The sequence below is a fragment of the Myotis daubentonii genome, chromosome 4, assembly GCF_963259705.1.
Source record: "Myotis daubentonii chromosome 4, mMyoDau2.1, whole genome shotgun sequence".
Classification (NCBI taxonomy): Eukaryota; Metazoa; Chordata; class Mammalia; order Chiroptera; family Vespertilionidae; genus Myotis; species Myotis daubentonii.
The window spans coordinates 72,436,412-72,459,078 of NC_081843.1; the positions used below are offsets into that span (position 1 = coordinate 72,436,412).

The window sequence follows — 22,667 nt, forward strand, 5'->3', positions numbered from 1 at the left end:
TATAAAAATGCAATAATTCTAGGGGCAGATATGAGACTTATTTTGTAGATGAGGCACCCAGCCTCGGAAGGCTCAGGAGCCCACCCAAGATCAGACTTAGTGGGCCTCTGCCTCCACCTCCACGGCCTGTCAGCGCAGGGTTGGCAGTAGATGAGCAGAGCTGGTCCTGCAGTAGTGAGTTGTGTGTGCCTGGAGGTAGCCAAACATGGGCCAGGCATGTCACAGGAAAGATTTAAGCCCTGGAAAGACAGTAGGACTAGATGACCCTTCAAATCTCTTTCAAGGTCTCTCAAATTCTCTGATCCTGAGTGTCTGCAACATGAACATCTTCTAAACCATTTCCCCCCTAAACTTTAGAAGTAAAACATTTCTGAAGGAGCCCATTGCTATGAAGAAGACACTGTAGAAAAATACAAAAAGAATAAAAGAGACCAGTGAGCCATTTGAGAATTCAAGAAAGGCGCATTTTAATCTGCATGTAGGCATAGCCCATACCTCACGCGGCAAGCGTTAGGCCAAAGCACAAATCCCTCTGTCGGAATCACAGGTCAGTAGATTTCCAAAGTAACTGGACACAAACAATATGCTTCTCAAAGTAACACATGGGTCTGTCCCTTACACACACACACACACACACACACACACACACACACACACACAGAAATACATTTAAGTCTTCTGCAAGAGGGAGATGAGGATGGTAATCATGTGACCTCACATTTAGACAGCACTTTACAGTTTAGAGACTAACCCATTTTGTCCTCATGACAGCCCTGTGAGGTAGGCAGCACATAAATTACTGTTTACTCCATTTGCAGGCGAGAAAACAGGCTCAGAGAGGCTGCAGCACTGGCCTGAGGTTTCCCAGCTGTGGATGTAGAATGGAGTCTGGGACTCGGGCTGGGAAGCCGCATCCAGCGGTCTTTCATAACTGCCTTTCTAGGGGAAAGGGCGATGGGTGAGTAAAAGACAGTGGTTCAGCGTGTGAAGTAGAATTATATTTTCCTTGAGCAGATGAGATCAGGTACAATCAACCTTGATGTTAAAGTCATGCTGTGTGGCAGGCCAGATAAAGAATTTTTGGAATCATTCATGTATTCATAACTACAGCAAAATGGTTGTTTTCTACTTTCTGTTTACCTCTGCCCTGCCTTAATATTACGTCACTAACTGAAATGAAGAAATGTCACTAGGTTAGATTTCATTGACTCAAGTCTTATTACCAGGATGCACGCAGTAACATCTGTAATCAAGTCGTTATTTAAACTTACAATCTGTTGTCTTACTGAAAAGAAAAGGACTCTTATTCATTTATTTCTTCTGGATGTGGACATGAACCTGGTTCTATTCTTTAGCCATAAATAATAGTTATCATTGTATCCCATTTCAATAGTAGTCAAAATGATAAACTTTACCGGTTGGATTTTTAAAATAATCTTACATACTTTATGATGAAGGGAAATATTTTTTTCAAAAAAAAAATAAACTCAAACTTTAAAAAGAAATGCTAAATAAAACCCTTTATTTTACAAGTTAATTTTATTGAGAATAACCCCTCTTGCTGCATTACTCTTTTTAGTTGGGAATTTAAAGGTGGCCCAATCATTGTTGACCAAAAGTCTTGTCTCATATAATACCGGGAGAGAAGAAGAGGTGTGGTCCATCATCACACACACTCCAAGCTGAAATGTAACGGATGTCTCTCTTTCAAGTTATTCACTATTTATGAGTTTCATTTGTTTTTAAGTAGTACTTTAAGATATACTGAAATTTAACAAACAGTAATCGGGACATTGTGTGAGAGCCACTTGAAGCTATCACAACAGTAGTTTAAAATTCCCCTCTTTAAATTCCTTCAGAGAAACACTAAGGAAAAGTGACAACATTCTACTTCACGCCTGAGTCTGTCACATACTATATTGGCCTAAGGGAGAGATTTGTCCCTGTAGCAAAACTGGATGTCTTAGTCAATAACCAATGGAATCCCCTAAAAGCCGCAAGATAATTTCCTTGATAGTATGAAATGTGGGTGTTCATCTGCAAGCGTGAAATGGAATTTTACTTCTGATTTTCTGGGTTAATTTTGAAATAATAAAAGTATTTGCTACTTCATTGCTAGAGGCTGACTTCCCATCTCCTCTTAGAAGTGGGTCTCGTACAATGGGATATAGGCAGCCGCAGCCGAGAGTGCAGGCTCCAGCAATACACAGGAAGCTTTCAAAGCAGAGAGGATAGGTGCTGTAACAACTGGAGGAAACATCACCAGTTGCTCTTGGGGATTTTAAATGTGACTAAATTGAGGCTTTTAAAATGTGCCCTCCTATCCCCGCTGGCTCAGAAATGGTGCAGGCCATGAAAAGGAACTCCCTTTGAGGCGGGGTTCTCTCCAGCTCCAGCAAGGCTTCAGGAAGCTGGAGGAACTTGGAAAGCTCAATAAAATGCTAAAGGTCAGCATAGCAACTGGCAGTGCCCGTTGCTGACCACTGGGGGGCGCTTCCACCGTTCTGCAGGAAATAAACATGAAAGCTTTGTCACTACTTGAAGAAAACCTGCATACCAAAAGCGGGGGAGAACTTAGAAATTTCTCTATCGCCTATTTTTCTTTAATAGGAATGGCTGCAGTGGCTCTGGAACATATGAGTCAGAGAAATACGGCTCCAAACTTCCAGGGAAAGCACCCCCCCCCTCGCCCCCCCTCCGGAAGACTTTGGGGACTCCAACGCAAAACTGAAGGCATTAACATTTCTAGGAGTTATTTTGCCTGAAAGTACTGTGTGTGGTCCTTTCACTGATTGTTCTGGTTTTCACTCACCTTCCAAGACTGCTTTTGAGTCAAGAAAGTTAACCTTTACTTTCTTTTCTTATGCAAGACTTTGAGGTGCTTGGTGCAATTGACACATTAGTTGAAGCTCTCAGTTTCTGAACACTGAGAAATACATTGCAAGTTATGCATTGTTAGGATCCAAACAACCCATGCTTTTTATCATGCATCAAGGTGCTTCAACCTCTTAATTGAAACTAAAGAGAACAAACAAGCAACTTTCTGTAAAAAAAGAAGAAGAAAGCATCCATAAGTAATCCTGCTTGGGCTTAGTGCTACACTGTTGGCTAATATGAGCTATTGAAAATATTTTTGGAATAGTCTCAAATATTATAAATATTTTCTTTTACTTACTTGATATTTCAGTATATAGTTATGTACAGAGATGGCCCTTACCATGCAGGAAAAATGTACACTCTCCATCTCTATGGTACATTATCAAAGCTGGCCCTTCCACCAGGTTTTATGAGCCAGCAAGATGGATATTAGTCAGCTACTAGCTCTAACAACATAATTAAAGTGCAAAGAAAAAGGGAAAATAGACAGATCAGTTTTGTTCATTGTCAGCATTGATACACTTCATGCCTCGAAGTGAAAATATCAGGTGCAATAGGCTCAGACAACAATAACCGTATGTTTTTTTCTTTTCCTTCTTTTACAAAGCAGAGGTCTCCCTGAGAAGAGGAGAGGGAGGTAAACATGAGAGAGCCCCATTTCTTCAACAACCGACAATCCTGGGGATAGCAAGGTCACTTTTCCCTCGCAGGATAGCAGTACTACCCCCAGCAGTTGGTTTTCTGAGATAACAGTTGTTGAGTGGTTGGACCCTTTTTTCCATACACATACAATATTTCCACTCAAAAATATAAAAATTTAAAAACAAAGATGGCGGGGGAAGAACTGTCTACCAAGTGCATGTGGAAGTGTGGGTTTTAAAAAGAAATTCTCACTAACCAACTTTTAAAACAATACAACCAATCTCCAAAATGAGCCTAAAAATGGTGTGTGTACACCAGGATGGATTCCCACATTACTGTGAGTGGGGAGGAAGAAAACAAGGACCGCAGGGCGCAAGGGCTCCTACGTGCTATGCCGTTTCCCTTAGCACTGCCGCCCACTCTTCCCCACAGCGCCGCGGCCTCTGTCTTATTCCACAGTTTTGCCGGTGAGGTGCGTGGGCACCTTTTGCAAACCCTGCACCTGCCCCTCCAAGGGCGGTGGCTTCTCGGGCACCACACCCACCCCACGAAGCCACTGGCTGGAATCATCTGGGGCACAGCCTTTTGAGTTTTCAATTAAAGAAATGTTATGTACAAATGCACTTGACTTTATCATATCTTTCCTCTCCTGTTACCTAAAGACGGACAAGGCAGTTTCCGAACATGCCGTTATTCTTCCATGCGCTGAAATCCATGCACATGCTGTAGACTGAAGTTGCTGATGCCAGCCCATCCCTACACAGGAAGCCTGGGCTTTTCTGGAAGCTTGTGACAAAGGAAATGTAACGGAGGCAGTGAAATCCCAGGAGAAGAGGGGTAGGTGTGCCCAGCCCAGTGAAGTGCCAGAGAATCATCAGAGGCCTTGTCCAGGAATCCTCATCCCCAAGTTTGAACAGAACTTGGGGCACAGTTTGAAATTTACCCTCTTACCTGTGTCATTAAAATGGCTACCACAACCCCCATAGTACATTCTCTTTCTGCAGAATGTGCCACCAACTTTACCAAATATCATTCTTTTCACCTTCCCACCCAAGTCTGAAGCATCTGTCTTTGACCCCAAACAGCTGGCTTCCCTCCCTGGAGACAGAATCCAGTTACATTCCGTCTTCCATGGACAAAGGAGACCTGTTTTGGTCTCCCTGCCCCATCCTCACGGTACTGTGGGAGGCATGGCATGCACAGTTCTGTCTGTCCCCCCTTCCATGAAAATTCCCCGGACCCAGGGCAAGGCCAAATCTTCAAGCAGGGAGCCGAGGTTCAATTTTCAGTGACAGCTCATACAGTGTATCTTCATCTATGATGAGGGCTTTGTCCAGCAAGTACTGAGTGACCTGAAGAAAAAAGGAAATCCTAGCTGTAAGTTTTTTCAGAACACTGGTATGTTGCATTTTTCTGAATAGCATCTGACAATTCAACATATTCTCGTAAACATTTAAAAATTTACATAACTAAAAATTATTAATATACTCTCAATGTTAAAAAATAAAATCAATGAAAGGGTTAGCCAAAGAACATATAGGCATAACCCAGAGACACAGATAGTAGTATGGTGATGGCCAGAGGGAAGGAGAGTGGGGGCTGGGTAGAGATGGGCAAAGAGAGGAGAAATGGGAACATACGGAATAGTGTCAATAATAATAATAATAAAACCAAACATCTCTAGTGTTCTCCCAACTCGTTGGGCTCTTCCCTCGAGAGGCACACGGTTATCATTTGGTTTGTATTCTACTGCTTGAATTTTGACTTTTTATACAATTGCCTTTTGTCATGCAGAAGTTTTTTAATTTGATGCGGTAAAATTTATCAAGCTTGCCTTTTACAGCTTTGCATTCTGTGCTCAAGGAGGTCTTTCAAACCTAAAGATCATAAATATTTTCTCCTATATTTTATTAAAATAATTTAATGTTGCCTTTTCTATTTAGGTAATGAACTCATCTAGAATTTATTTTTGTGAATGGTATATAAGATGGAGAGGCAAAATTCTTTATTTACTGAATGGTCCATTTCTTTCCAGTACTTAAAGAAAGCCTCCTTTATACCATACTAGAGGCTGGCCCTCACACCCCTGGCTTCGTCTGGAAGGTAATCTGGAAGTCTTTCCTCTGTTCAGCCATTTGGTCGATTTGCATATTATGCTTTTATTATTATAGATTAGATTTTCATATAGATAAAATATGCATCTAGACGTTATCCTGCTCCATTTAATTTGCATTCCTGTGCCTGTATAATACATTTTTAGATAATCCTTTTTAAAATATCCTCACCTGAGGATATTTCTTTCATTGATTTTTAGAGAGTGGAAGGGGTCAGGAATTGACCTGCAATCCAGGTGCATACCCTTGATTGGGAATCGAACAGGAGACCCTTTCAGTCCTCGGGCTGACACTCTAACCACTAAGCAATACAAGCCAGGGCCCATATAATCCTATTTTATTCTCTATAGTTTAGGACATGTATCTGAATCTGGTAAGGAAAGCTCTCCCTTACTCTTCTTATTAAAAAAAAAAAAACCAACAACAACAAAAAAACCCCCAAAAAACCCTTGTCTGTTTTTTGCCTATCTAAGCTTTCTTATTAGTTTTAGGATAAGTTTGTCAAGTTCCAAGAAATAGTAGGGAAAACTGGCTGTAAATTATATTGGAATATTCTGTACTACCTTCTCAATGTTTCCATAAAGTTAAAACTATTCTAAAAAATTATATCACTTAAAAAGGTAAAGAAGGAAGAAAGGAATGAAGGAAGGAAGGAAGGAAGGAAGGAAGGAAGGAAGGAAGGAAGGAAGGAAGGAAGGAAGGAAATAAGGAAGGAAAAAAGGAAGGAAAGAAGGAAGGAAAGAAGGAAGGCCAGTTGTGGCTGGAATGGAGAGAAGAAAGGGTAAAAGGGGTATATGATGTGAGAGGAATCTTGAAAGATGAGTAGGGACCACATAACGCAAGACTTCTTGGACACAGCAAGGTCTTTTTCTTTCTTTATTCTAATAGCAATGGGAAACCAGTAAAATTTATACTAATAATAGAGGAATATGCAAATTACCCAGGATGCCATGACAGTAACAGTAACGACCAAACAGCAGGCTGCATGGGGCGACCAGAATGATTGGGAGGGCAGCTGGTGGCAACCAGGCCAGCAGGGGTGGCAGTTGGGGGCAACCAGGCCAGCGGGGGCAGTAAGGGGTGATCAGGCCAGCTGGGGGGAGGGTAGTTGGGGGTGACCAGGCTGGCAAGCAGAGGCTGTTAGGGGTGATCAGGCAGGCAGGCAGGTGAGCAGTTAGGAGCCAGTGGTCCTGGATTGTGAGAGAGATGTCCGACTGCCAGTTTAGGCCCAATCCCCGGGATCAGGCCTAAACCAGCAATCAGACATCCCCCAAGGGGTCCCGGATGGAGAAGGTGCAGGCTGGGCTGAGGGGACCCCCCCCCCTCCCGTGCACGAATTTTGTGCACCGGGCCTCTAGTAGTTTATGAAAGTTGAAGACATATTCTATTTTGTGTTTCAAAGAGTTCTGTCCAGCTGTAATTTGTAGAATGGATTTTGCATTCTAGAGTGAATACAAGTAGACCAGGTAACAGATATTAGTAGCTTAGACCAGGGGTGATGGTGATGTAGACAGAGTCAAGAGAACTATAGGATGTAAAATCAATAGAACTTGATGATAAATTGGTGTCTTTTGCCTTATTTCTTTTTTAAAAAATCAGACTTGCCAAAGATTTGTCTATTTTATTGGTCTTTTCTGTGAGACAGCTTTTGGTGTTATTGATCAACTTTACTGCAGTTTCTAATTCAATAATTTCTTCTTTTTTCTTTATTAAATTCTCTTACAACCATAATATTACCTTTGGCTGATGGTCTATTCGATAGGATGTCTGCTGGAACTGGCGTATCTCTCTGACGATGTGTGATATCTAACAAAGAAACGACAACAGAAGCAAAAAGAAAGTATTTCCTTGTGTTGCAGCACATTCTTCTGGGAGCTCAGCCCAGAGTAGTTAGTCACTTCCTCAGTGAGGTATCTGGAGCTCTGCCTGATCATTCCCTATGCGCAGGGCTCTCTTGCCTTTCAATGAGCTATAGGAAATGCTAACAGCACGGAGATACTGAATTCACAATCAGGAAGCAGCTGGCACTGGGAGGCCAGCTCAGGTGAGGCAAGCTCTGGATGTTCTTGTCCATGTGCTCCTTGCTTCTAAGGTTGGTGCTCAGAACCTCATTGTTGAGCAAGAAGCCTTCAGCATCTGTCGTCTCTCACTGGTCAGTCTTAGACAGCCATCCCAGGAGCTTTATTCCCCACCCCCTTTGCTCAGATTGCAAGCTGAAATGGCTCAGCTGAAAATCTCAATTGGCCAACATCAGGTGTTAGACCCAGCATCCACCACCTCGTCCACTTCGAGATTAAAAAGCAAGCAGTGACTTTCATGACTTAGCCTCTTCTCCATAAGCCAGTGAAGTCATTGAAATGGGCTGATTAGGAAATTATCACCTACCATTCTCATTTTGGAGAAATTGACAAGGCCTTCCTCAGTAAAGTTTGGTGTTCCTTCTTCAATAAATGCCAGGTCTGTCAGGTACATCCCCAGATAAGGAACGGCTGGGGGGTTACAACTGCAAGACCAAGAGGAGCTGTTCCCATGCTCGTTCACACACATGTCGGTTTCCCTCCCCAGTTAAACAGGAAGCAACTATGCTGCTTCATCCTGAAGAATAGAGTCTTCTAATTCCATTTTCAAAAGCATACTTACGGTATACAGAGTATTTGTTTCTATTGTGATGAAAAACATATACAATTTTCCATCTTGTTTTTCAATTATAGTTCACATTCAATATTATTCTGTACTAGTTTCAGGTGTACAACATAGCGGTTAGGCAATCATATTGATATGCAGAGTTTTAAATACATCTTCTCACAATAGAATATAACACAAATTACAGCCCATGCTTTACTATGTGTTTGAGACAGTGACATGTTCAAACAACAGGATAACTTATCGACAAATACAAACTATTTGCTAACAGTGCTTGTTGGCAGTATTTGTTTACAGTACTGTAAATTGGCCACACTCCTCTGAGGGGTAAACGCAGGTAGGGAATCCCTAAGCCCTCACCTCATTAAATTGCCAACACTCAACCTTGAACAGGGTGGAAAAATCACTGTGATTAGAGGTTGTAAACTGGTTTTCTGTTTTAGTTAGTATTTAATTGTATAGATGTAATTAATGTTACGACTGCACACTAAAGTGAGACCCTGTTTGTTTTTTTATTTGTTTGTTTTTTGAGGAGGGTTACACTGGTCTTCTCAGAGCCTAGAGCTGAGACCATGGGCCTTTGAACCAGAGAGAAGTGAGTTTGAGTCCCAGCTTGACCACTTACTAAGTGATGCTGTCCTAACTCTCTGAACTAGTTTCCTCATCTGTAAAATGGAGACGATAAAACATATGTCTCTAGTTAGTTGTGAGGCCCAATAAAACACATCAAGCACTCAGCATGGAGTCTGTAACTTAATAACTATTCAGTGAACAGTTATTGTGCTATTGTTGTTGTTATCACTAGGAGTCTTTCTTTTACTTTTGGCATCACAGGACCTATGTGCAGATAGTGAGAAAACCAGCTGTAGAAGATAAATTTCTATTCTATTCTATTCTATTCTATTCTATTCTATTCTATTCTACTCTACTCTACTCTACTCTACTCTACTCTACTCTACTCTACTCTATTCTATTCTATTCTATTCTATTCTATTCTATTCTATCCGTCCTACTCTACTCTACTCTACTCTACTCTACTCTACTCTACTCTACTCTACTCTATTCTATTCTATTCTATTCTATTCTATTCTACTCTACTCTATTCTATTCTATTCTTCTCCATCTTATTCTCTTTATTCTCCTCTCTCTTTTTCTCTCTCAACAGTGAAAGATCCAGCAATAAAAGGCCAAAAATAGATAACAATAATCGATACTGGAATATTTAAATTTTAAAAATCACAGGATATGATTGCACTTAGCTTAAGAAATATCCAATCAAACTTTTTATAGTAAATCACAGTTTGATTTACTGTTGTGACATTTTTCTTCTTTTTGGAATACTCTGCATACTGTGAGTATATCTATATGACACTATGTGCACAGTATTCCAAGTGAAAAGGAAAATCAGAAAAATATGTAGATGATGAAAGCTGTTTCCTATTTGTTTTTCTTTACAAAGCAAAGTAGGAGGTAGGCCTCTATCTATATACTATATAAATTATTTAAATATATTTATAAATTATGGTTAATTTAATATAGACATACATACTTTTTAAGGGTTTCTCTGAGATTTTTAAATCTTCCTTCAGATGAAACAGTCTTCTGAAGTTTGTCCATTAGAGCTTTTGTCTAGAAAGAAATAGATGCCTTAGTATATCATGAAATACTCCTATGGTTTGATAAGAGTTACTAAAAGATGCTCAGTTTTCTTCCACAATGGCAGATTTCTGTGATGGAATATAATTTTCAAAGTATTGAGATGAGGTATTATATTTAAATTTGATGTGGGGGGAAAAATATGTGGAGAAGAAAAAGTGACTATACCACTCAGTTAGCCAAAAAGAAAAGAAAATGTGTAGAAAGTAAAATGGCAATGCATGAGAAAGTCTGGGTCTTAAAGGACTGACAGGCACATGTTGAACAGAGACTATTAAAGGTGAAGTCCCATGTCAGGGGGTTTCGTGATGAATCTCTTTGAGTGTTAATTTCCAAATCATCCAAGTACATATTGGTTAATTGGTTATGGACCTACCAATATCCTCTCCTCCAAATCCTTTTTCTTTTTGTGGTCATCATCATCAACTTGTTAGAAAAATACAATTGATACTTACCAAGAAATTACCAAGGAATTGTTGTTGACATTGATCTGGACTTTCATGGCACATGGTAGGAAAAGAGGGTGGCCCTTGGGGGTGATGATACACACTTGGGAACACCCGCATCCAGGCAGCTTGGCTGGGAAAAGCACTAGGAATGCCCGGGTTGAGGCTCCTCAGACTACCCTGTCCCATAAGCCTGGAGTGGCTCTCCCAACACTAGCCAACACCCACGGAGAAGGCCAGGAGGAAAAGCCAGGGGAATTTGTGATTGAAGTTATCTGAATGGAAATGACAGCATGAGCATGCTGAGAAAATTAATAAAGCTCTATATCTGTACCTCTAAGTCATCATGCCGAAACTTTACATTTACTACATGAATAACAAAGAAAGAGATGAATGTTGAGGCCCCTCATCCCTCGTGTCAGGCCCTAAGGCATTTGCACCTTTTCTCTGGGGGAGAGAGAATGTTCACTCGACATCACTTGAGATCAGTGAGCCCTCTCTAAATAATTCAGGAAAAAACTCCTGTCAACCACATTGTTTGAGGTTATCCCCAAATATATCATAATGAAGGTTTTGGGTTGTATTTTCTTTTCTAAATGAACCATTTAGAAGTACACTGAGTGGAATCAATTAAGTGGTAAGAACACAGTAATTACCCACATTGGCACCTTTCTTTGGCAACTGAGCTGCTCGTTTCCGTTAATTTTTTCCTAATTAGTAATATTTATCTTCGCTCAGGTCTCCCAGCCTCTCTGCAGCAGGATGTGTCACACGCTGATGCTCACCTGCTTGGACACCTTGGCCCAGGTTTTCTTCAGCCGGTAGATGGCGGTCCTGTTCAAGGCTGAGGTGATCTCCAGCATGCCGTTGTAGTTGTGCAGGCATCGGCAAATGTCTGCCACCGCCACCCACTTCTCAATTGCGTTGGCACGAGAGCTGATATCTGCGTAATTCATTATCTGGGAGGCCACCAGGTTACTCATCTGAGACAACAGGAAAGCCAAAAGAGGCAGCTAAGAGCCAAGGTAATGCATTCAGGCCACATACTCGAGTTACCTGCAAAAATGTCAGGAAAGCAGGTACCAAGGGGCATGGAGACCATGGTCCAGATTTAGACAACTTTCTGGAGTGACTAAAGTCTATACTGATACTAACAAACTAACGAGCACCTGTTCATCTTCAGAGGGAAGAGAGGCAGTGCTTAGAATCAGCTTGTTGAGGAAGAGGTGACTTAGCTCATCAGTAATTTTGATGAAGGAGCCATTTCCAACAATTATTGAGGAAATGGAATAGAATGAGATAACCCCTGAGGAATGGCAACCTTTGCAGATCATGGGTCTCCCTTCTTGGGGGCTCTCCACATACTCCTTGCCCCCTTTGGTGTGGAATATTCACTCTAGGAAGCCTCAGTTATCACAGAGAAAGAAGACACTTTACCCCCATATTGTCTCTAACCTGATCAACTCTCAAACCAGAAACACTTCAGTGAAATGGAAGAGAGAATATTTACTCTTTCCTATCTTGTTGAATTTTTTCCCACCAGCAGAAAAAGGACCTATACTTTCAAGGCTAAGCACTGTAATTCTTTTAATAAAAGCCAAGGGAAAAAGAAATAGCTTAAGAAGCTCAACACAGAATATGGAAAGAAAAAGGGCAGAATAGGATTGATTGCTAAAAAGAGACTCTGTGATCTAATATTATATCTGTACTAGAGGCCCGATGCATGAAAATTCATGCAAGAGTAGGCCTTCCTTCCCCCGGCTGCCGGCACCAGCTTCCCTCTGGCACCCGGGGCCCGGGCTTCCCTTCTCTGGCCTTCGCAGGCACCCGGGACTGGGGCTGGCTTCCCTCCGGCTGCCTGCAGGCACTCAGGACCCAGGCTGGCTTCCCTCTTGCCCCGGCTTCATCAGGAAGGATGTCCAGAATGACATCTGGAAGACATCTGGTCTAATTAGCATATTACCCTTTTATTAATATAGATACTAAATCTGATGGGTACAGGCATTCTTTGATGATTTTGTAATCCTTAAGATTTTTTTTTTTTGAGATTTTGAGGGAACATTTATTAAAGCTGGGGATAATGAAAACAGAACTAGGGCTTGGGATAGATATAGTGCCTCAGAATTATTAATATGCATATTCATTAAAAATTTATTTTATATTGAGTACCTACTATGAACCAGGCATTCTTTTAGGTGCTGGAAACAGAAGGACATAAATCAGCACCCCTGACCTTAAGGCACTGAGTTTAGCTAGATGGGAAGGTGAGGGGGTGGGCAGGCATAAACAGCAAATGCCACACAGTGAAATGCAAAGCCAAGTCTGCACGGGGTGGGAGGTGTGCTTGAACACACAGAGGAAAAGAATCTTAAGGCCCTGATATTTGTCTTCCTATAACATGCCCAAGGTTTTCTTTTCATGGTTACTCACATCATTAAAGTGCTGGCTGGTTTTCATAATGTAAGGTGTTCTTTCATTTTTATCCAGCTTCATCCAACCCTGCCCAAGAAATTCTCTGAAAGTTCAAAGCAAAATATAAAATCAATTAAACTTTTAAAAAATGGTCAATTATTGATGTGAATAATTATTAACATTATATACGTTAAACTTGACATTGCCCAACTCCTGCTGCTACTGACCCTTTCAAATGAATTTTAGCTCGACGCTAGCATTTCACCATGCCATGCAAAAAAGAAAAAGATTTTCCAGTTTCCAGCTTGCTCTGGAACTTTGTCCCTGCTAGGATCATTATAAAGCCTTCTCTAAAGTTGGAAAACAATGACCAACACAGAGGAATAAAGAGGTTAAATACTAACTCAGAAACCAAGACTGTTTTCCTTGGATTAGCTTGTTTAAAAAAAATGTAAGCCTTAGCAGAAAGTCCAAAAAATCAATCACTACCGAAAATGTTAATCAAGACCAGCATGTTCTCCTCCACTTTGCTCTGCTGTCTCCAGGCAAATATGATTCCATGGGCAGGACATTCCTTTGTTCTCCCAGGAGCCCAGAATAGTACACCCTGGTGAGGGCTGAATAAACAAACACTTTATAGCCCATTCATGTGGTGAAGGCAGTCACAGCTGGGAGCTCAGCCTGGTAGAAGGTCTGTCTTTCAAATAACATTCTTGCTCTTTCACTTCACCTTTGAGCAGGCCACCAGATCACAGCAAGCGACCATCAAGGTAGAGCATACAGGAATTATTTTATACTAGAAGCCCAGTGCACCACATTCGTGCACTAGGCACTGGGGGGTGGGGAGGCAGTTGTCCCTCAGCCTGGCCTGCACCCTTTAGCAGTCCAGGGGCCCTCGAGGGATGTCTGATGGCTCCGGCGGGAGCACGCCTAAGCCGCAGTCAGACATCCTTAGTGCTGCCACAGAGGCGGGAGAGGCTCCTGCCACCAGCCGTTGTGCTCACCAGCCATCAGCCCGGTTTGTGGCTGAGTGGCGCTCCTCCTGTGGGAGTGCACTGACCACCAGGGGGCAGCTCCTGCATTGAGCATCTGCCCCCTAGTGGTCAGTGTGCATCATAGCAACCAGTGGTTCTGCCATTCGGTTGATTTCCATATTACCCTTTTATTTTATAGGATAGTCATTACAAAGCGTAACTAGAAATAAAATCACCCTGACATATTCTTAACCCAGAAATGCTGACTGAATGTCTGGGCAAGGTTCTTTGTGGTGGCACTATTGGTGGTACTGCTCCCATCCTGCAAGGCTGTGGGATAAAAGGTGTGGCAATTCTGTGGATGGAAATAATTGGTAGATGTTCACACCAGCACAAAGGGACAGAGGTGAGAGGTGGGGAGGGTCCCAGGAAGAAACCACACCAAGGGTCACCACAAAGGTTTGGGCTTTACTCTTTCTCCTCCTCCATAGAGGTCACGCTCATCTCCTTCTGAATCCTCACTGCACTGGAGGGTGGTCAGGAGGCGGGTGGAAGAAGCACTGTGGTTCCTAACTCAAGTCCTCAGATAGTCACTGGGTATGGCCAATGGGCCAGATTCCTATTTTATTTTATTTTTTTTCATGTTCATGGGTTGGTCCAGGTGTGCTGGTAGAGGGATAGGGAAAGAAGATAAACTACATAAAAGTCTGCAGGGCGTCCTCTGTCCCTACCTCATGCCTTCCTAACAGAGCTGTGGCTCTGACCCTCTAACCACCCTTTGCCCATCCACCCTGACATGCCTGACCTTCCATCCTCACAGATGTCCTCTTCTCTCTGTACAACATGTTCATATCTCTTGCCCACCCCCTCCTTTACCTTCTATTTAGTTCTTTGTTCAGAGAGAACATGTGCCAACAGTTCACATTTGTCGAAGCAAAGGCCTTGTTTATGGGCGACCAAATATGACAGCTGGGAGGGGGCTTAAAGAGCCCCCCCTCACTCTACACGAGAAAATCAAAAGGCTGTGTGATGAGACCATGGTGTCAATACTCGTTGATTTATGCAAGTGGGTAGCAACATTTAGAGCATTTACATTCTATGGCTGTCATCGTACATAGAGAAACACAGCGTGACCATCTTGAGAGTCCCCACTATTTCCACATCAACATTTCCGATATAAACCGGAACCAAAAGACATTCCGTGGGACCAAAGCACTTTAAGATGAAGACACACCACGGCACACACATGTGCCTTAGGAATAATTCAATGCTAAGCCGCTATTCCCGCCTGAGAGGGCCCGGGGCTGCTAGGGCAGCACTCACTCGTAGGGAATGCTTCTGAAGACAATGTGGTCCAGGAGGGTGATCTGCTCAGCCAGCTCCATGGCTGGCAAGGTCTCAAAGCACTCGGCCTTCGGACAGTCCGTCTGCAAGATACGGGGGGAGGAGGGCGTGAGATACACACCAGTGAGGCGCCAGTGTGCTCAGTGCAGCTGCTGAAGCACAAAGTCCATCAAAGACTCTAGCTATGAAGAACATTCACATCATGGACCAGTCGCTAAACCCCACGCACATTTGGTTCACCTCCCAGAGCCTCACTGAGGGGAACATGTGGCCAGCGCTCAGTCCAGGCACACTGCTGGCCTTTGAGAGGTGGCCTGCGCCAGACCCTGGGGGAACTTACCAGTTGAATTATATCCTCTAATTTTAGGTGAATGTCATCTTGATCATCTTGTGAAAGAGCTCTAAAAAATAAAAATAAAAAAATCCCCCGTGAAAAGGAAGTAGACATGGCAGGAATGAAACAGCAAAGCCTTACAGTGTTCCCTGGGTGAAGAGTCAGAGGGTTTAGGGCTGTGTGGCTGGGCCGCCTGCTGCAGGCTGTGGGGCCCTGAGCTGGAGACAGGAGGCTAAGGAAACAGATAAACACACATGTTAAAGGCACAGGATTATCCAGAGAGCTGACTTGTTACATACGAGGCTGTAAGGAAAACACCACCATCAAAGTGCACCTAGGGATGACTCGGGCCTCCTGCAATACTCCATCCAGGGGGAGTTCTAACAGCCCGAGTGCACCATCCGTGCTCCTCTGTTCCGTAAACCTGACCCTTCCCTGCTGAGGTGGAAGGCCCAGACCCACCCGCTCGCCACTCACTTGTAGCTCAGGAGACTTCCTCCATGCAAACATCTGAACCAGGAGAGGCAGAAGCCAGCAGGTGAACTCGCCCCACTTCCCAGACGTACTTCCCTGAGGTTTGGTGCCGTGTCTCCACACATGTCATTCAGTTCTCAATGAAATTCGTTTTTGATAAGTGATGAACAGATGAATAAATACAGAAGCTAATTATCACTGAAGTGGGTGCTGGTTTCACAGTGGGAGTGGTACGTCCTGTCCCTCACAAGTTCAGCGTCAGAATTATACTGATTACATAACTTACCATCTGAGCCAAGCACTTTAAGTCTTCCAAAATGAAGGCAGAGTCACATATTAAAAGTACTAAAATATTTAAATAGTCTTAAAGCACGTAGCCTATCCACTGGAGGAAACTGGTTTCAAAAGAAATAATATTGTGAAGTTCTGTTGTGTTTTGAATTGATTAAAACCAAACTACCATCCCCCGAAATAAAATATCAACGGAGATGGATTGTTATATGCCATGGCATGCCAGGTATGTGCTAAGCATTTGACATACACTATCTCGTGTATCGAAAAATCCCTTCAAAGTAAGTGTTATCAGTTCCATTTTACTGATGAGGAAACAAAGGCTCAAAGAAATTGACTAAGCGGGCCAGGGTGCGGTCCAGTTGTGCTCTCTGGTTATTTGTATTTGTCTAATCAAGCTTACAGGGGGCACCTCTTTAAGGTCCCGCACAGAACACACTCAATTCCCTTTCCTCGTCTTCCTCCCCCGTTACAAAAGCTTTTGACTATTTACCAGGGAGCAGAATCCTTCTAGGTCATAGGAGGGGCAGTCTTCTTGTCAGCGATTAGCCATGTCAGTCATTTGTGAGCAGAAGGAAACAGTCCTCATGGGTAAAGGACAGACATAGGTGAGGGAAAAAAATGAGTACCACGACTCTCTCTCCAAAGACCATTAAATCACACTGAAGGCTGACACATAGGAAATAAAAGTGATTGTTTTCTAGAGTATATGCCATTCTCTCCACTGTAGGCTAGGTTTCTGGAGAGAGATCGGTGGCCACACAACTATGTGTACCCATGGGAAAGATCTTTTTTATGAGGATGGACTATATTCTTCCCTTGGAAAGAAATGGTCAAGACATTAGTGAGCTTCTATCAAATGTTCCTCCCCTCACTGATCATACCCTAATGTTCCAAGATACATTCTGGTCCCGTGAAGTTAGTTAACATCTTCTCTCTTCCTGGAGCCGACTGATGCTTCTGGGAGCTTTGTGAGGTTTGGGGTCACCTTTTTATAACTTGAACCCATTCCACTTGACATTCCAAGAAGTCAGTCATTGTTTCTTTTCCTTTGGGGGCTGTTAGTTGTCTACAAAAAGCTCCACACTGCAGGGGCTCAGCGGCCAGCTAGTCGGACAACGTTGGAGGGGTGGTGTTTTAGAAATACAAAATTCCTGAGCAGAGGTTTTTATTCATAGACAGGCAACAAGCTGCCTATGCCAACGAAGCTTAAAGTAACCCCTGTGCGGCTGTGTGAGGCAGGGTGGCTCATCACAGCAATTTTCACTTTGCTTTATTCATGTAATATATGTTTAAATACATGTTCCATGCTTATGTATCCCTGTTATATGACCTGAATGCATATAAATCTCTAATATCAGGGCTACATTTCACTACATGGTATGTTTATATTTCTCATACTTATGACTCAGATTCTCTGGGAGGGATATTCACAAAATGTTTCCTTTCAGATGGGAAGTCCCCTCTCGCTCTGCTCCAGTTCCAAGAGAGGCTGAATTTGCTTCTCATCTCCTGACTATCCCAAAGCTTTAACAAACACTCCAGGATCCTGGGTTTCCCTCACATTTATGGGTCAGTATGACCAGTTTAATATTTGCGCATTTAAAATGAAATACCAGATGGAAATGGGATTATCCAAGTTCCATACCTGGAAAATGTTTCCTTCAATGGTAGAAATCTGGTAGGCTTAAAGACAGCACCAGGAGCAATGGGCCTGAGACCAGGCCACACTCTCTGGGCTGCTGGCATGCTGCTGCGACCGCAGGCTGTGTTCACAGCTCAGCCTGCGCAGACCCTGCTTCTCCTCATGATGTGACTGTTCCATCTCCTGCTGCTTTAGCTCTGACACCTGCCAGACCATCTCCTTCCTATGCTTCCCCAAGCACGGCCTTCCTTCCCTCCAGGCTTCGGTGAGCCCCTTGGCATTCTTTAGTTTGTAGCCAGATAACTCCAATCTCTGCTCCATCTTTGTGTGCATCTTCTCTGCATCTCTGTCTTCACATGGCCGTCTTCTTATGTCATACTGGACTAGGGGCCCACCTGACTCCAGTATGACCTCATCTTCACTAATCACTTCTGCAATGGCCTTACTTCCAAATAAGTAAGACTTCACTATATTTTGGGGGAGGAGGGATACAATTCAACCCGTGACAACTCCTAGATCAGAGAAGGGGCTGGCTATGAGATCTTGAGCTAACGGGGCTAAGAATGCCTTATGGGCCCGTTGTTGAGACGTTACGGACCCAAATCTGTCATTGCCACATCAGGGATGGACTTTGAACAACCTGGTGGGCTGAGTGAAAACGGTCTCCCCTCCACACATAAGCATTCTTGTCACAGAGAACCAGGAGAGCAGACCTTGGAAGGAAAAAAGGATTCTTTCCGGAGGTTGCAAGTGAAGAGGGAGCTAGTAGTTAGACAACGGAAGGAGAACCAGGTGGGGCAGACAGATGCTGTTGGCTTTCCACCTCCCAGCAGAGACAGACCACAGAGCTGTGAGGGAGGTGGACACTGAAATGTCTGCACAGAGCCACCGACGGCTGGCCCCTGCAGAGAGAGTGGACTAGAAAAAAAAGCCACCATTAGTTCAAGAAGCTGTAAGAGAAGCTTGTTACCTGCTTGGATGCTGGGTGGGCAGACCAAACCAGGTTTAAGCCGTTATGACATGGAGGTGTGGGGTCCAGATTTATACAACCTACACGATGTGGATGGAAATCCCAGCCCGAGACATTGATAGTAAAACTGGTCTAGGACCAATGAACCGAGCCAAGAAAATGCATGCCTCCTCTGGGTGGCACATCCACAGCCAGCTGCAGGAGGCTCCTGCTGAAACGCCGCCACCTGCTCAGACACACAAGTGAGGCAAAGAAACCTCTCTGCCAATGCCTGCTCGGCTCGCAGGGGAGGACGCTCGAGGCTTCCCCCCTTCACTTTTGGTTCCACAGTAAACCACGGTCTGCCCACACAAACAGCAACGATCGATCGCACTCCACACAACCTACAAGCTCAGCCCGAAGTCTTCCCGAAATAGCAGGAAAACGAAGATGACAGGTAACCCTCCCCGCTTGAGAGCAGAACCCCTGCTGCCCCCAGCGTCTAGTTGAATAGGACCTCATCTTCTGTGACACAGCACAAATCAACCAATGTCATTAACAGGCACCTGCAATTGCCTTTACCTCAGGATATTGGCTGCGGCTTTCCTTTCTTGAGGAAGAAGGTCTGGGTCTCGCAAAACTTCTTCTAGCAAATTTAGGACGTTCATCTTTAGTTCATTGTTGAGTTCGAAATCCTACAAAATAAAATGGGTATTTTTAAATTTCCGTTTTGAAGGGTTTAGCTCCATGTTACGTGACACTGTTTGTCATGATACATTCTCTAGAGCTATGTGTGGGAAATAAAAATGTATGGGCCTTAGACTTCCCCTAGAGGTCCTGACTTATTGGTTTGGGATGGGGCTGTGTTGTTGTTATTTCTAACAGGCTTTCCAGGGATGGGAATTCCTCAAAGAGATTTGTGCTTCCCTTGCCTGGAACACTGTGCCTTCTCTCCACTTTTATTTTTATTCATCTTTCAAGTCCAAGGAGTGATGTCATTTTTCCCAGGCGCCTTCTTTAGTTGACCCAGTGGGTAAAGAGCTTTGCCCTGCCCAGCCACTGTGACTCAGTGGTTGAGCACTGGTCTATGAACCAGGAGTTCATGGTTTAATTCCCGGTCAGGGAACATGCCTGGGTTGCGGGCTCAATCCCCAGGAAGCAGCCAATCAATGATTCTCTCTCATCATTGATGTTTTTATCTCTCTCTCTCTCCTTTCCTCTATGAAATCAATAAAAATATATATATATATTTTTTAAAAAACTAATTGCAATCAATTCAATTTAAAAAACATACTTTTGTTATATTTAGTAAATTAGGGGCAAAAAAATTTTATAATTTCAAAAAATGAAGACAGTGCCAAAGTCTAACCTAATCTGAATTGAATATTTTTGCGCCTCAGTTTAGTGGAGAACCACGTGACACATTTTCCTCAATATTTTACTTTCCCTGTTTGACCATCAGTACCATTTCTTCTGGAACAGTAGCGACAGGGGCCCAAGGCAACACAGATGTTAACACCTCTTATCAATCATAGAACTTCAAATATGTTTTCCTACAATTTCACCTATATTGTCCAGCAGACTGTTGGCTGTTGATTTTTCTTTTAAAATGTATGCAAGAAGAGAGTAATGCCTTGTTGCTGTTGCTTTTTCTTTGTGCCACCCTCTCCCTTATTTTAACAGTTAATGATCTCACCTACTCCAATCTGTGTGCACTACCGAAGATTTCTCAGCCATCAGGAGTCTTTTTCTTAATGAATAGTTGGTATTTATTAGTGAGATGATCAAATCCTCCTGTAGTAATGTTAGGTCTCTAATGATATAAATAATCTGATTATCATAAATAGATTAGTGTGAAGGACTTCAGGCCAGTGTTGGACCTTGCTGAAGGCTAATTAGCGGTTTAATCAACAAGCATCATGAAACACCTACTGTGCCACATGCTGGGTTTTACAAAGGGAACCCTTCTGAGACCCTAGAAAAGAGAGTTGTGTGAAAGGTCTTGTTGAGAAAAACAGAATATAATTTTATTATTCAAGCTCTGGGAAGACTAGCCTGAGAGAGACCTTTGACCTTTGAAAACTTGGCCACATCTGCCCAAACACTCTTAGGAGCATGACAAATGGTTACAAGTGAATACTCGCACTGCCACTGATGTAGCTAATGTGAGCAGATTGTCTGACGATGGCCGAGTGTGAAATATGAAAATTCTCACTCATAATTTCCCCTGACATTTGCACAGGTTTTTACCATGTTCAAAGTGACTTTCTGCATATGATTTCAATTCTTTCTCAGCTGATCCAGGGACAGACAAGGCCGGAGCCATGATCTGGTTTCAGCAGGGGCCACTGGGCCGAGAGGAGCGGTGTAAGGAGGGGGTGGCTCGGACAAGGAACATGGGTCTTCCCTCCAGCTCCAGTAAGAGACCTTTACACCTGCACTTCTCAAATTGTCACGTGGCCACAAATCACCGCCGATTCTGGCACAGCAGGTCTGCAACGGGGACTGAGATTCTACTTTTCTGAGGAGCCCCTAGTGATGTGGATCACCCTCGGAGTAGCAAGACTTTGCCTTTAAAAAAAATCATGCAAAACACTCTTCCAAAACTGACTGAAAAAAATCTGAATCATCTGATGTACTACCTAGCCTGTAAAATTTCCTTTTTGAACCAATGCATGTAAGATGCAGAATTGGCCATTCAAAAGTCCCAGTTAAAATGAAATCTGAAGCAGCTAAAAGTCACTTGCACTATTTAGATCAGAGGTAGAGTGTTCATAATAAATCTTCCTGATGGCCATTTTGTAATTATATAGAATCTAATTTTTGACTGTATTTCCCTGAAGTAGGAAATCAGACTATTAGGTGGTAGAAGATGGCGTGGCAGCACTCAGGATGTTCACTAGATGGCGCTCTTGGGCCATCTGATGATCTGGGATTGGGCATTGCCTTGGAATTGGACCTGGCAGCCTGTGCAGAAGGAGCAGGGCCCTGTAGAGAGAAGCTGCCTGTTGAAGGTCATCTCACAAAGCTTCATGCTCCAGATGAGTGAACCCTATGGCACCCCGAGGACCTGAGGCATTTACTGAAGTTATCACTGCAACAGTTTATTTAGGGTAGTTTTTGTTTTCCAATTCATGAAGCAAGGATAAGGAGACAAACGATTAGAAAAACAACAACAACAACAACCCCATCTTACTTTCAAAGGTGAAGAGACCAGAAAATGTGAGACTTTGACATTTAAATCTCTAAAAAGGAGACTATAGCTCGTTTTTCCTACTATTCTTGAGCACCTCAATACATAAGGCTTTAGCGGAGAGGCAGAGAGGGAACAGAAGTCTGGGCAGATGGGCAGAGGACAGAAATATTAACCCGTGAAACCCAGGGAGAGAGGCTTGTGGAGGGGCCATCCAAATGCAGGCGAGAGCTTGGTAGTGCCTGACTGGGGCATAGGAGAGAGGCCGGGCCTGGAGATGCAGGTCTAAACCCTGCCCGCAGGGGGACAGTCTGAGCAAGTGTCAAGGACTAGAGAGTGGCACACAGCAAATGCTTAGGAACACATCACCGATGGATGGTGCTATAACCCTCCTCAAGAGATATGTATTGTGAGGTGAGGATATTTTACCAAGACCTTATGGATGCTACTCAAACACATTACTGCATGATTGGAAAGTCAGTATTTCCTCTAGGTCAGGGAGCAATGCCTGGAGCAGTAATCATAACTAAGACAGTGAGAATTTGCCACATACTAGGTGATACTTTAATAACTTCATTATCTAATTTAACCCTCAGTAGCAGCATAGTTACAATCATTATTATTCCCATGTTATATGCAAGGAAGTCTAGGTATAACGAATCTAAGTATCATG

General features: G+C 43.2%; 1 protein-coding gene across 3 annotated transcripts in view; it reads right to left on the reverse strand.

Moving 5' to 3' along the window:
- Nucleotides 1–442: 442 nt before the first annotated feature.
- Nucleotides 443–22,667, reverse strand: part of RASGRF2 (Ras protein specific guanine nucleotide releasing factor 2) — a 190,902-nt gene continuing 168,677 nt past the window's right edge. For all 3 annotated transcript variants that reach the window (XM_059694194.1, XM_059694193.1, XM_059694195.1), the window contains exons 19-27: nucleotides 19,384–19,496; nucleotides 15,449–15,509; nucleotides 15,088–15,191; nucleotides 12,809–12,893; nucleotides 11,164–11,361; nucleotides 9,826–9,905; nucleotides 8,019–8,136; nucleotides 7,371–7,439; nucleotides 443–4,871 (exon numbers count right to left, since the gene is read on the reverse strand). In XM_059694194.1, the coding sequence (XP_059550177.1) occupies nucleotides 4,779–4,871; nucleotides 7,371–7,439; nucleotides 8,019–8,136; nucleotides 9,826–9,905; nucleotides 11,164–11,361; nucleotides 12,809–12,893; nucleotides 15,088–15,191; nucleotides 15,449–15,509; nucleotides 19,384–19,496 (921 nt within the window). In that variant the 3' untranslated portion in view covers nucleotides 443–4,778. The remainder of the gene's footprint in view (nucleotides 4,872–7,370; nucleotides 7,440–8,018; nucleotides 8,137–9,825; nucleotides 9,906–11,163; nucleotides 11,362–12,808; nucleotides 12,894–15,087; nucleotides 15,192–15,448; nucleotides 15,510–19,383; nucleotides 19,497–22,667) is intronic.